Source organism: Aegilops tauschii, chromosome 3 (genome assembly GCF_002575655.3).
Source record: "Aegilops tauschii subsp. strangulata cultivar AL8/78 chromosome 3, Aet v6.0, whole genome shotgun sequence".
Taxonomy (NCBI): Eukaryota; Viridiplantae; Streptophyta; class Magnoliopsida; order Poales; family Poaceae; genus Aegilops; species Aegilops tauschii.
The window spans coordinates 51,341,168-51,355,632 of NC_053037.3; the positions used below are offsets into that span (position 1 = coordinate 51,341,168).

The 14,465-nt window shown below is 46.9% G+C and overlaps 2 protein-coding genes across 2 annotated transcripts; one reads left to right on the forward strand and one right to left on the reverse strand.

Annotated features, from left to right (window-relative positions):
* Nucleotides 1–3,594: 3,594 nt before the first annotated feature.
* LOC109787389 (premnaspirodiene oxygenase-like) lies at nucleotides 3,595–5,936 on the forward strand. Its single transcript, XM_020345948.3, has 2 exons — nucleotides 3,595–4,530; nucleotides 4,633–5,936. The coding sequence occupies exons 1-2, from the start codon at nucleotides 3,595–3,597 to the stop codon at nucleotides 5,254–5,256; spliced, it is 1,560 nt and encodes a 519-aa protein (XP_020201537.1). The 3' UTR covers nucleotides 5,257–5,936.
* A 1,421-nt stretch (nucleotides 5,937–7,357) lies between these two features.
* On the reverse strand, nucleotides 7,358–12,600 carry LOC109787390 (uncharacterized). Its single transcript, XM_020345949.4, has 8 exons — nucleotides 12,230–12,600; nucleotides 11,927–12,123; nucleotides 11,560–11,824; nucleotides 10,061–10,286; nucleotides 9,740–9,971; nucleotides 9,291–9,503; nucleotides 8,892–9,152; nucleotides 7,358–8,786 (listed from the first exon to the last, which is right to left on the reverse strand). Exons 2-8 carry the CDS (start codon nucleotides 12,074–12,076, stop codon nucleotides 7,680–7,682), a joined length of 2,454 nt encoding a protein of 817 aa, XP_020201538.1. The 5' UTR covers nucleotides 12,077–12,123; nucleotides 12,230–12,600; the 3' UTR covers nucleotides 7,358–7,679.
* Between the last annotated feature and the right edge of the window lie 1,865 nt (nucleotides 12,601–14,465).

Here is a 14,465-nt window from a genome sequence, read left to right on the forward strand (position 1 = left end):
GTCTACAGATTGGATCCTTTGGATTTACACTTCTCTTCATCGGCGACGGTTGTTATTCTAGTGTGCTGGCCTCAAGGGCCTCAACCAACGACTTTTCGACTGTCTACTACAAAACAAAGTTTGACGGGCTTCGATGAGGGAGGGGCGTTGATTAATACCTTAAATACTGAATGGTTGCGTGAAACTTAATTCCACTAGATAACACCCCATGCATTGCTACGAAAATTTATAGCAATAAAATTGGAATATATGAGAATAATGCCGACCACATTCTCACCATATGGCTGTAGAAAACCTAGAGGTAAATTGAGGGTGGATGCAAATTATATTGCGTTGTGACTCAACTTTAATTATTTGTTGCTCAAACGTAAAAAAAATGCAAAATAGTGATGTGGATGACTTGCATGTGCTTGATGGTTTGGAGAACTTGTATGTGGTGAAAAGTGGATTGGTTACATGCGCTTGATGGTGTTGATGGCTTATGATTTAAACTATGTAGGAAATTTCTGCATAAGCAAAACAAATTTTAATTTGAAAAGTTATGCAGGCCACAACTAAATGCAAGGTGTTTTAAAAATCCACCTAGATTGCACTAATGTATCTTGTATCGTAGATGATTCAGTAGATGATTCACACACGTAGATTGGACATATGCTAGTGAATCAATTTATTTGATGACGTAAAACCATGCATATAAGATAATTAGAGCATGTACAGCCGGAAAACTCAAACCTCCTCGTGCGCTCGGCGGACGGCCCGATCACTGACCGGTTAAAAGACAAGACCAATCTAGATGGGTCTCTCAAATCGGCCTCAAATGCTCGGGCTGACCGGCATCCCTCATATCCAACCCAAAATATGGGGAGGCCGGGGCGCGTCCGCCACATCATCCCCGACCCACGCTGGCCCACCCGACCCACATATAATCATCCCCATCCGCTCCCTAGACCAAACCCTAGCCACTCCACTCCCCTCCCATCCACTCCACTCCGCTCCCAAGCTCCCGTCTAGCGATCTTCGGTAAGGAGGGCAGCGGATCCGAGTCCTACACCTCCATATTCCTCAACTCCGAGCTCATCCTACGCGGCCCCGAGGAGGAGATGGCCGTCTGGCTTGCGCTCCACCGCTCCCGGGAGGAGGCCGCCCGACGGCAGCGCTCGGATTCATTCCGTCAGGAATCCATTGCGTCCGCCAAAATGACGCATGGATCCGCCACTAGGTGTGCTAGCGCTACCTTACAGGAGGCGGTGCAGTTCATTTGGCGTCCGAGCGCGGTGGCTGACACGCAACCCCTCCGTTAGCGCGCCAAGGCGGAGGACGCACCACATGGCATGGCATGCCCACCGTGCGAGGCATCGGGCACGAGAGGCGGCGGTAAACCTCGTGGCGGTAGACGAGTCGCATTCTTCGGTGCACCAGTCCGGACGCCACAACCGAATCATGGTGTGGATGTCGTCGGCTCGTCCTAGGACGAATCCATCATCGATCTGGCGTCCATCGGCACCGTCATGGTTCCGGGCTCCGACGAGGAAGAGTAGGGCATGGAAGACGAAGACACCTTTAGTGCCGTGAGCCGGCTCGTGTCTCACGTCTTATTCTACTCGCCGACGATCGAACCAACACTCTAGGAGCGCAGCCGTCCAGCGGACATGGGCCCGATGAAGCCAGATGAGCTTCACTTAAGATTTAGGTTTACCATATAATAGTGCGGATTTAGCTAATTTTTTTAAATAATACATTTTTTTAATTAATTTTCATAAATATTACGTTGGGTAAATTTTTTTCAAAAATAATACACCGTCGGCCCGCTGTAGGCCGACTGGGCCTAGTCGGCCCACAGCAGGCCGATTGGACTCCAGTCGGCCTACAGCTGGCCGACTGGCCCTTGTCGGCCCACTGTGGGCTGATTGGGTCCTATCGGCCAGCTGTAGGCCGACTGGAGCTAATTGGCTCGCTGTGGGCTAATTGTTTTTGCAAAAAAAGTAGGCATAAAAAATATGTTTAAAAAATGTTAATTATGTAATTAAAAATATTAAACGTGTATAAAAAAATGTTCCTGATGTATACAAAAAATGTACAATATATATGCAAAAAAGTTGACATAAAAAATATGTTTAAAAAGTGTTAAGCATGTATTTAAAAAAAATGTGTGTATAAAAATGTTCCTTATTTATACAAAAAATATAGAATGTGTATGAAAAAACGTTGACACCAAAAAAATATGTTTGAAAAATAATTTTGAAAAGTTGACATTTTTTCAAATACATGATTAAAAATTGTTAAATGTGTGTATAAAAAATGTTTCTTGTCTATTCAAAAAATATTGAATGTGTATGAAAAAAGTTGACACCAAAAAAATATGTTTGAAAAAAATGTTCTAGTTCCATACAAAAAGAGCAACCAATCATCCTTAGGTCCGTGATGCTCCCATATCGGATCCGGAGTTGGAACTTTTTTATTACACGTTTAACCTTTCATTCCAATACATGAAACATTTTTGTGTACTCGTTGAACATTTTTTCAAATACATGATTAACATTTTTTTCAAACACATTTTTTTGGTGTCAACTTTTTTTCATACACATTCTATATTTTTTGTATAGATAAGGAACATTTTTTCAAATACAGGATTAACATTTTTTTTCAAACATATTTTTTTGGTGTCAACTTTTTTCATACACATTCTATATTTTTTGTATAAATAAGGAACATTTTTTATACACACATTTAGCAATTTTTAAATACATGCTTAACACTTTTTAAAACATATTTTTATGTCAACTTTTTGCATATATATTGTACATTTTTTGTATACATCAGGAACATTTTTTTATACACGTTTAACATTTTTTAATTACATAATTAAAATTTTTTTAAACATATTTTTTATGCCTACTTTTTTTGCAAAAACAATTAGACCACAACGAGCCAATTAGCTCCAGTCGGCCTACAGCTGGCCGATAGGACCCAATCAGCCCACAGTGGGCCGACAGGGGCCAGTCGGCCAGCTGTAGGCCGACTGGAGTCCAATCGGCCTGCTGTGGGCCGACTAGGCCCAGTCGGCCTGCAGCGGGCCGACGGTGTATTATTTTTGAAATTTTTTTATCCAGCGTAATATTTATGAAAATTAATAAAAAATGTATTATTTAAAAAAAACGGCGGGCGATTTTTTTATCCAGCGTAAGATTTTTTATTTGAGATATCTGATGATAAAATGAATTATTTGAGACGTGACCCATCATTGACCGGGGAAAGCGTGATCCGCAGGCGTTTGAGGCAGTCGCCAGTCCGGCTCTTAGAAGGAGCGGGGTCCAAGTAAATGGTTGTGACTTGTGAGCTATCACTTCAAGCTGTGCATGCAGTCGGGCCGATGTCGTAGGAGGTGACGGCGGGCGATTTGGACTTGTGTCTAGTAGAGATCGCATTGCCAAGTTTAATCCGGGCATGGGTGGTGCCACGGAATGCAAACAAATCGCTCCGGTGCAGCCAAGATGACCACACTCTACGCAAGCCCGCTATAAATATCCAAACCTCATGAAACAACATCAGCGCACGACATACTCTTGACGCCGATCGAGCTCAAAGTTACCGGCCATGGCTGCCGAGAGCCCAGCATACTACTCGCTCCTCCTGCCTCTCCTTCTGGTCGTAGTACCTGCGCTCTACCTGGTGGGGGTGTTCCGCAGCCGCAGGAGGTCGGCCGGGCGACAACGGTTTCCTCCGGGGCCATGGGCGCTGCCGGTGATCGGCCACCTGCACCACCTCGCCGGCTCGTCGGTCCCGCCGCACCACGCCATGCGCGACCTGGCTCGGCGCCACGGCCCGCTCATGCTGCTCCGGTTCTGCCAGCTCCCGGTGCTCGTGGCCTCCTCCCCGGACGCGGCGCGCGAGATCATGAAGACCCACGACGTGGCCTTCGCGTCGCGGCCCCTCAGCCCGACCATGCAGCTCTTCCTGCGTGGCTCCGAGGGCCTCGTCTTCGCGCCGTACGGCGACGGATGGCGGCAGCTCCGCAAGATCTGCACCCTCGAGCTCCTCAGCAACCGCCGCGTCCACTCCTTCCGCGCTGTCAGAGCGGAGGTGCTGGGACGCCTCCTCCGCTCCGTCGCGTCGTCGGCGTCGGCGTCAGCGTCCGTGAACTTGACCCGGGGGCTGGCGTCGTTCGTCGCGGACTCCTCGGTTCAGGCCATGATCGGCCGCCTGAGGAGCGACGACCGCGACACTCTGTTCACGCTGCTGCGGGAGGGGTTTAAGATCGTGCCGGGGATGACCCTGCCGGACCTTTTCCCGTCGTCACGGCTCGCCATGCTCCTGAGCCGCGTGCCCGCCCGGATCGACCACCGCAACAAACGCATGGCCGCCTTCATGGACTCCGTCATCCAGCAGCATCGGGACAAGAAGAGATCGGCCGCTTGCGCCGACGGCGGAGAGGAACAAGCGGAGGACTTGCTTGACGTGCTCTTGAGGCTCCAGGACGACATGGGCTCTCAGTATCCCCTCACCACGGAGAACATCAAATTGGTCATCATAGTAAGCTCTCTCCCGATCCTGTTTAGTGTTTACCAATTACCATCACCAGGCCAAGAATCCTCGATCGAAAGGCGTCAACCATTATCGTTTGCATGCATGCAGGACATGATTAGTGCGAGCAGCGAGACCACGTCGACGACGCTGGTCTGGGCAATGGCCGAGCTGCTGCGGAAGCCGGCGGCCATGCGGAAGGCGCAAGACGAGGTCCGGCGACAGCTCGACGGCCACAGCAGGGTGACGGAGGACGGCCTGGCAGACCTGCACTACCTGCGCCTAGTCATCAAGGAGACGCTCAGGCTGCACCCGCCGGTGATGCTCATCCGGGAGTGCGGCCCGCGGCAGCAGGTGCTCGGCTTCGACGTGCCACAGGGCGCCATGGTGCTGGTCAACGCCTGGGCGATGGGCAGGGACCCGGCCCACTGGGACTCCGCCGGGGAGTTCCTTCCGGAGAGGTTTGAGAGCAGCGGCACGCCGGACTTCAAGGGGGTGGACTTCGAGTTCCTGCCGTTCGGCGCCGGCCGGAGGATATGCCCCGGCGTCTCCTTCGGCCTCGTGCACCTCGAGCTCGCCCTCGCGGCGCTGCTCTTCCATTTCGACTGGAAGCTGCCGGACGGGATGGTCCCCGAGGAGCTGGACATGACCGAGGAGGCCGGGCTCACCACGCGCCGGCGGGCCGAGCTAGTGGTGTTCGCTGTCCCTCATGTTCCTCTTCCCATAGATCAGTAGACGTATCCGGCCGTATAAGCACCAAGAAGAGTTTCTTGTGTTTGCACGGGTTGTGTTTGTGCTTTGTGGTGACAATCGTGAGATGCTGGGTTATGAATTTATTATTTTAAAATAAGAGTGTGGCTATGTCTCATTCGACTAAGATTTAATAAAGTCTCAGTCAAGTGACATAACATGTAAGAGAGAAAAAAACTGATTTTTTTTGCACGAATCTCAATGTGACATCTCACGGATATAGCATCGAGTGAGACTTTCCTAAGTCTCAGTCGACTGAGACTTAGCAAGACTATTAAATAAATGTCTTGGGTACAGTTGTAAGGATCTGCAGTTTTTATTTGTGCTGTTTTTTTTAAGAAAAAGCCGTCATGGCGACTTTATATGAAGAATCGTTTCTTACACTAATATAGTGTAAAAAACGCTCTTATATTATGGGACGGAGGGAGTATAAAAAAGGGGAGGTTCCCTAACACAATGATTGAATTTGGCATAAAATGAACAAAAGCATCAGAATTACAAGCTAAAAGATGCACAATTTGATTGGCTTCCTGAGGGCATCAAATTTGACATTCGCGAAACCTTACATAAAAATGACCATTCTTCATAAACTGCAGCTGCAACACCAAGCATGTGTTTGGTAGGGACGTGTTTGGTTACCCGCACCGTTTTTTGAGGCTGCATGAAAAAAAGGGCCAGGCTGAGTAGAACCAGTTTGAGGAGATACATGTGAGCTCCTTTTCATTCTTGCATACAATAGAGCATGTTGATGACAGATAGCCTGCCATGGTTTGTGTGGTTACTAGGGAGATGAGTCTTACAATATGTAAGATCATCGGTAAGATGGATGCTGGTATTTAATAGCATTGCTTCGTTTATTTTTTAGGAAAAAATAAATTCATATCAATGAAGTCAGCTGGTTGTGTATCCGTAATTATTGTGTGCTTGCTACTTGAGTATTTTAGAAACTGATTGATTTATGAGCAAGTCATCCTTCTTGCATCTTTTCTAGCACTTTGTGGACATGAAATTGATGAAGATAATATGCTTTGTTTTGGTTACCGAAGTTTGATTGAATTCAGGTGGAACGGTCAGTCAATTGCAAGAGAACGTATTTATGAATTTGCACTTTTGTTTTGATTCACAATATAGTACTCCCTCCGTTGGAACGTTTTTGACACTAGTGTAGTGTCAAAAACGTTCTTATATTATGGGACGCAGGGAGTAATATTTATCATGCATGAATTGCAGTTTTTAGTTCCTTAATATGATATACACTACAAAAAAAATTCTAGCTTTCATTCTACCTAGGGCATGTACTTATTTCCTATGTATTACTCCCCTAGCTGCTATGCACATTGTTGCTTTCCTTCCTATTGATTGCTGGTGTTCCTCTGATAATTGTCCAAAAATTAAAATCACCAAAATTATCGATTTTTGTGATTTTTGATATTTATTTTAAGCATTGTTATAGTACCTTTACAATTGAGCATGTCCTGGCTGTTATGGTTTCTTTATGCATGTTCTTATTTGCAGCAAGAGTTGTCAAAATGAGGTATGATTGTTAAGGCCACAATAAAAATGCATTGCCTGCTGCCATTGAAAAAGGTCAACATGGATATGACTAAGAAAGGCACATGTTGCAACCTCTTTATGGATGAAGAAGACGACGCGAGGCATGAAGATCAAAACCAAATAGTACAAAATGTTAAGAAGCAGCAGTCTATTGCACCAAATGTTTCAGAACTGTAAACCATCTACATATGAAGTATAACCTTTTAGTCCAATATTTGCTTCATTGTACTTCTCCGTTCATCTTTCAATGTATGCCACCAGATTCTGTAATCTACCCAATAATTTATACTTTTTTTGACAATCTATAATCTTCTCACGCTACTTAGTAAAACACAGTGAACAACAAAAGGTAAACACGAGCACCAACGAAATAAGATGCAAAACAAAATTGTGTGGTAAGGGCCTCATGCTAATGAATGATGAAGCTGGCGATCGCAAAATAAATACCCCCTCGATCTACTAATACAAGGCCACTATTTTTTAGTCTAACTTTGACCATTGATTTTACAAATAAAATATGAGTCAAATGCCATAAAAATATACAATTGAGTGCACATTCAAAAGAACTTTTTGATAATATATTTTTTATACATACAACCCATATTTTTTTGACCAAAATTACAAGTCAAAACTTAGACAGGAAAAGTGAAGTGGCCTAGTATATAAAAATGGAGGGGGTAGTTGCAGAAGCAAATGGTGGGGACCGTGGGAGGCGACGCCGGCACAGGAGAAGGCTGGAGGCGCGGTAGAGCAGGGAGACAGCCCCTCACGGTCACGGTAGTCGCTGCCGACCGTGAGAATGTTTGGTGAGTTGCATGCATGAGCTTTGAGATTGTTGCATGCGTCCGCCTCCCTCAGCAATCGCTTCTGAGTAGTGCTAGCAGATCTCTGGCTTCCAATATGCCTCTGCTTGAGCTTGAGTGACTTTCTGCTAGCTCCACCAGCAAGGACGCGAGGCCATTCTCCCGTGCTTCAGCAAGACATTGTTTCTGCTGTTTGCCTTGGCCACCACAGATGCGCGCCAGAATAGTAAGCGCCCATTCCGTTTCGCTTTTGCCTGGGGATCCATTTCTGATAACTCCAACCAGCATTGGTATGGCAGCAGCATTAGCAGCAGCAGCAGCAGCAATAGCCGCCTTTCCCTCAGGATGCTTGGAAAGAATTGCCAACATAAAGATGGAACCGATTCCATCCTCGGTTCCTGTTAGAAGCTCTAGCAGTACAGGGACGAACCCGGCTCTAATAGCTATACTCTTGTTGTCCGCCCCGACGAACAGATCCATTAGTGTTTCCGCAGCATTCGTTTTACCCTGTTGACTCCCAGTAGTCAACAGCAGGATGAGAGGCGGAATTGATCCAGCGGCCCCAATGATCAGCTTGCTTTCTTTTCCAGTGGATAGGCTGGACAACATTGCAGCAGCATTCTCCCGGGCAACCATGCTGCCCTTCTCTAGCACGTATACAACTCCAGGAATAGCTCCGGCCGAGACCAATTTTCCCTTGTTCTCGTAATTAGAAACGGAGAAATCCAGGAGAGCAGTAACAACATGTTCCTGGGTGCTGATATCATCTATCCACAACAGGCTCACCAGGATAGGAATGCCGCCAGAATCTCCTATACATGCTTGATATTTAGAATTGCCCTTGGCAAGCAGACGAAGCGTACCGGCAGCTTCACGCTGGTCTACAACATTTTGGGAATCTGATAGTCTCCGAACAAGGCCCGCAACTACATCTTGCTCAGAATAGGCGAGTGATGCCGGCGTTTCATCACCGTCATCACTGCTAACTTGAGCAGAGCGTTTCGGCTGCTCCAAACCGTTTGCTCGACACCATTGGACAATCAGGCCGTAAAGAGCATAATTTGGAGTTAGAAATTTGTTAGCAAGCTTCTGCTTCGTCCTCGGACAAGTGTCGTGCCCGGCGTCCAACCATCTCACTATGCTGCCTCGGTCGTAAGTCTGTGGTACATGCATTTTCAAGAATTAGTTATTGTGAAATCATCAAGCTCCATGGACTGATAATTAAGAAACTTATATAGAGTAAGCTAAGCAAGCAGAGGAGACCTGCCCAGTGGCCACCATAACCGGGTCTTGCATTAAACCAAGTGATCTTGCGCAACGAAAAGCATCCGGAACAACAAGAGATGTTGATTTGTCTTTCTTTGTGATGGGAATGTCATTTTCACTTGCTGGAATGCTGACCGCAGATACTTGAACCTGTACAAATTCCTTAACCTTTGCCGGTAGTATTGACGCCTTCTCAATCTCAACAATGGTACCAGTATCTCCTCGATGCAGAGCATTGGAAGTGGAAGATTCTCCTGCCTATTGAAAAATCAACCACACTTCACCAGAAGTAGAACCACCAATTCGTAGCCACAAAAGTGAAAATAGAGATACACAAATTCACAAAGCTTAGGTCACCAACAGTGGGGCCATGTTTTTCGACATGAGTTTACATACCTGTGCTACTGCCGAAATACTCTCACCGGCTTTATGGTATTCGTCTGTAATATTGACTTTTTCAAGCCTATCAATTATATGCTGTGTGGCTGGTCTTTTATATGGGCTGATTTCAGTGCATTCTAGTCCTAATTCAACGCATGCACGAATTTGTTCCATTTTTTCTGTGACTCCCTGCGAGCTCTCCAGCCTATTCCTCCAAGTATGATATATCTACAAAATTGCAGTTATGAGTTTGAGTTGCGAAAACGGACGACAATATGTAATGTAAATGTAAATGTATACACAAGCCCCATACATTACGGTAAAGCTTAGGAATATCAACTGGAAGATCAAAAGAACTAAAAAAGAATGTAGTTTTGAGCCGGTTATATAACATGCACCATTTAATTTGTATTTCACGCCTTTTATCAAAAAATTTGAAAATAAATGGTAAATATTTCACTAACATTTGCAAGAGCCTGAGTACTTAATCTCATATTCTCTTTGTAGTAGTGTTCGAAGGACGTGTCGGTACTCTGGAAACTGCCGTCTTGATTGAAGTGCTCCATATATGGAATAGCAGTCAGGGGATAGTCTCTACGACCTGTGACTATCTCAATCATTATAATACCCAAACTGAATATATCTGCCTTCATGGAGACTACGCCTTGAAAGGAGTATTCTGGGGCCATATATCCGCTGCAGCACAATATGGAAGTTTGAGGCATTGCAAGAAAGAAAACTTACAGTGTTCCTGGACGATGCTATAACAGGGAGACAAAACTTACAGTGTTCCTGGACGATTTTCAGTGATGATTCGGGATTGCTTGTCACCAAAGATCCTTGATAAACGAAAATCCGCTATTTTCGGAACCATAGTAGCATCCATCAATATGTTTCCAGGTTTCAGGTCGAGATGAGCAGTATGGCATTTCTCATGAAGGTAATGCAAACCATCGCAAATACCCCTTATTATTTCATATCTGTTATTCCACTCGAGGTCAAGAGTACCATCTGTTAAATTGATGAAAAAAAAGGAAATGTGAACTCAATCAATGATGAAAATTATGTTACGGTGGCAACACATCACCACCTCATGTAAGGGTGTGCATCTATGATGCAGAGGTTGTGGGCAACATATCTGAAGTGCTCGACCCCGTGTGGGCTTGCCCAGGGCATCTCGGGCGTGCTCCATGAACCCTAGCACCGCCACTCTACATCCCTCCTCCTCCTGCCGCGCCGCCATCAGAGGACGTAGCCGAGCGAAGCTCATGCGGCCGACGGTGGCGGCGGGGTTTCCTCGCGCGGCGGAAACCCGGATCTGGTGGGCACGGAGACAGGCGCGCAGCGCTTTGGCGCGCGCTGGGAAGCAGGGTCCTAGCGGTTGGCGGTAGGACTCAACGGCTGGCTAGACGCGGTTTGCTGCGGTCCCTAGCATTTACTAGCGGCTTAGCTATAAGCTATGAATAACTAAGCGGAGCTATAGCCAAGCTAAAGGCAAAATTAACAAATTTGACCTCAAAGAGAAAGTATTTCACAAACTAAACTTTTTTGAAAAAACTTCACACCGCTGACCCTTTTGTGCAGCGCCCGACAGTAAGGTGTTGCACTCTACTGTGCAGCTCCTTACTGGTAGGCGCTGCACAGTGTAGTGCAGCGCCTAGCTGTCGGGCATTGCATAGGTGTGGCGCCTGAGTGTTAGGCGTTGCACAGTAGAGTGCATCGCCCTCGTGTCAGGCGCTGCACATTAGGGGTCAACTGGGGAAATACTTTCAAAAACAGTTTAATTTGTGAAATAGTTTGGGCCTGAGGTCAAATTTGTGCCTTTTGCCGAAGCTAAGCCCCATTTAGCATTTTTCTTAGTCATATTTTCTTTTAAGGTATACAATCAGGCATCATATGTGATATATCACATGTACTTAATATACATATATTTGAACATCAAAATCCGAGCACTAATCAGGTGTGCTAATTTAATAACCAAGCTTTGCATCAATGCATTGTATTTATAAAAAAACAAGAAGAAAGAATAAGGTAGAATGATGGTTTTGTATAGTGGCTTGGCGGCCTAAATGACTCCAAATTTAGCGCTATTGCGGAAAATACCAGGTTATTAGCATCATTTTCAGTTTAACACTAAAAGTGCATTGCTTTAACGGAAGAGCTCTCCAAAAGCTATAACATAGCTATATCGGGATATTTGAAACTTTGCTAAAAGCTAAACTTAACAAAGGAAAGGAGTAAAGTAAATAAGAAGTAAGCTACTCTAGAGTTTCTGTGATTTTACCTGAGATATAGTAATGAAGGCTTTTGTTGCCTACATATTCAAAGCAAAGCAATCTCTTTGGTATTTCATCCATAATATGTTTCCCACTACCTTGGAGGTTCACCATTTCGAAACTTGTTTCGGCACAGTAACCAATAAGCTGCACTACATTTTGGTGCTTGATCCCCATAAGAGAACTGAGCTCATTCTGGAATCTCTTATCATCCATCAGATGTGTTTGAAAAAGCTTCTTCACGGCAATAAATTTTCCACTTGGAAGAACTCCCTGTGATGCAATAGAGTTAAACCTCTTTCACTTCTTAAACAGTTAACGGCTATTAATTGTCAAGATTTGACACGTAGAGTGAAAGGAATTGGCCGTATATACCTTGTAAACCACTCCATGCTCGCCTCTGCCGAGTTCCTGCCCGCTGGAAAAATCACATGTAATGGCTTTCAGAAATTCAAATGGCAGAGGCACTGGCGTTGCACTTGGATCCTGCAGCTTCTTCTCCCATAGATCGTTTGAGTTGGCCATTTCCAGGAGTACCTTGTATTTGCTCCCACTATAATCTTTAAGTACGCCTGATTGTGAAATCGTAGAAATAGTCTTAAAAGCGAAGGTCTAGATCTTTGCAGTACACCCGAAAGCTAGGGAAGCAATACCGCGGAAGAACATACTGACACTAACCTGGGCCCGTGGTGCTTGTGCCTACTCAAAGACGATTCTTGGCACCCAGATGATGCAGGAAGGTGGATCAATCCTGGCGATCTCGAGAGGGGATGCTGACTGATGAGAATGGGGAGGATCCAGTTTGGGCGTGGAGATGAGAAGCAACTTGGTCAACGCCTAGTAGATAGGTTCTGACGCTGATCCCTTTGTTGGGTTGCCTTCAATAAATAACGAAACATCCATGTGCTAGCATTTGACTTTTGGGAGCTGGGATTGAGCAGACAAGAGGACAGCACATGAAAAAGCGCCTTAATTTTGTTTAGCATAATCAGTGTGCTTTATTCACGACTTGGCGACCCGCCTACCTCTAATCAGTGTGTTGATACTTGATAGCATCCAATTCGAAGAGGAGAGAGACATACTGCGAGTGGAAGGAAGGAAGGGGGAGACGCGCGTGAGGTGGAGTTTGTAGACCGCAGTCAGTCTCAGTTCCCTGTGTACGACTATCAAATACTCCCTCCATTTTTACTTAGTCCGTGTATTAGTTTTGATCAAAGTCAAGCTTTGTAAACTTTGATAAAATTTATAAACAAAAATATTAACATATATAATAACAAATCAATATCATTAGTACATATTTATTCTGTTATTATATTTATTTTATAAAATTTAACTTGAATTAAATCTAATATGTAGAGTAAAAAAAACAGAGGAAGTATTACCTCTCTCCGTGTTTATAAGACCGTTTAGCAACACAGCAACGTCTCTTTTATTAGGCCATTTGTCTCGGCTGCCGTTCCGCTGATTAAGGAAAATTAATCCCCAGCCTGCTACATGCGAGTCTGGCTGCATGCAAGCATTTGTTAGGGCATCTTCAAGGTGGACACGCGGACCGCGCTGTCCGGACCGCGAATGCCATCCAACGATAACCTGTATCGGCCCACGGAGCGGTTCGGATGCGATTTCTCCTGCAAATCGGAGACAAAAGTGGGAAAGGTTTGCGGGAGTTCGAATCGCTTCCAATCCCGCTTCTAACCGCTCAGGCCCACCAAAAAAACCTCCCCCTCCTGCGCGTGCTCCCGCCCGATGCCACCTGCCCACATTCATACCGCTGTAGAGCGCGCCGCTCCGCATTGAAGACGGCCCAGGGCGGACGCGACCTCTCACTACCTCTGTCATTGAAGCGGCGCGCCGGCCGAGGGCGCCGCCCGCTGCACGCCCGGCGGAACACGCCTCCTCGCCGCATTCATACACCCTCATTAACCCCGCGTGAAAGCCGAGAAATCTACTCCGGCCACACGTCCGTTCATGAGCGGCTGGCATCAAAGGCAACGCCGACCGAGCTCGTACCTTCTGCCCTCTATTTAAACAAGGGCAGACGCCGGGCAAAAACCACACCCCTCCGCCGCTCCCTCAATCTCCTCCTCGACCACTCTTCCGATGGCGTCCAAAGATCAGTTCTTCAACATACAAGCCGACTGGGTGGCCCACCGAGTCGGCCGGATATGAGCGAGGCGGAGCAAGTTGCTGCCCCATGCCGCCGAGTGGTTCAACAACTCACCGCTCCAGGCCCACTCGATGAGGAGTGGCTAGTTGCTCGACGCCGGAATGATGGGGAGCAGGGCGGCACGGGCGTCATCGTTGTCGTCGACGGCGGCCGCGCCTTCCGTGCCTGCGACCGCGCCTCTCGTGCATGCGACCGCACCGCGCCTCCCGTGCCTGCGACCGCGCCATGCAGGTCGAGGCAGAAGCCGGCTCATCCAAAAAGTTGAGCTCAGACTTCGGCCGGTGGTACCTCCAAGCTATGACGTCATAAGCGCGCCAACGAGCTCTGGTGCCTCGAAGGTCCCGAGCCAGTGCATGCTGCATCCCGTCGCACAAGATCGCAGACGGCATAGCGGCCGAACGGCCGGAGCCGAATGTCACGAAAGCTCGTGCTTCTCCTCGGCTCGGCGGTGATGATGCATGGAGCAGTGATTGATTCGGTCGATGCGGTGGTGCGTCGGCTAGACGAGCGAAGGGGGCAGTGGATCCGGCGACGGGGCGGTGTGGCAGTGGTGGTGGTGATGGAAATCGGTCGACATGGTGGCACTGGCGATGGCGACCGAATGGGGTGTAGCGGTGGCCGTTCCGGCGGCAAATGGAAGGAGGAAGGGGGGCGGTAGATCCGGGGACGAGGCGTTTTTCGGCCCAAAGTGCCCGAAGCGGCAGCTTTTTTTGGCACGATGATGTTTTTTTTATCATGTGTTGGAGT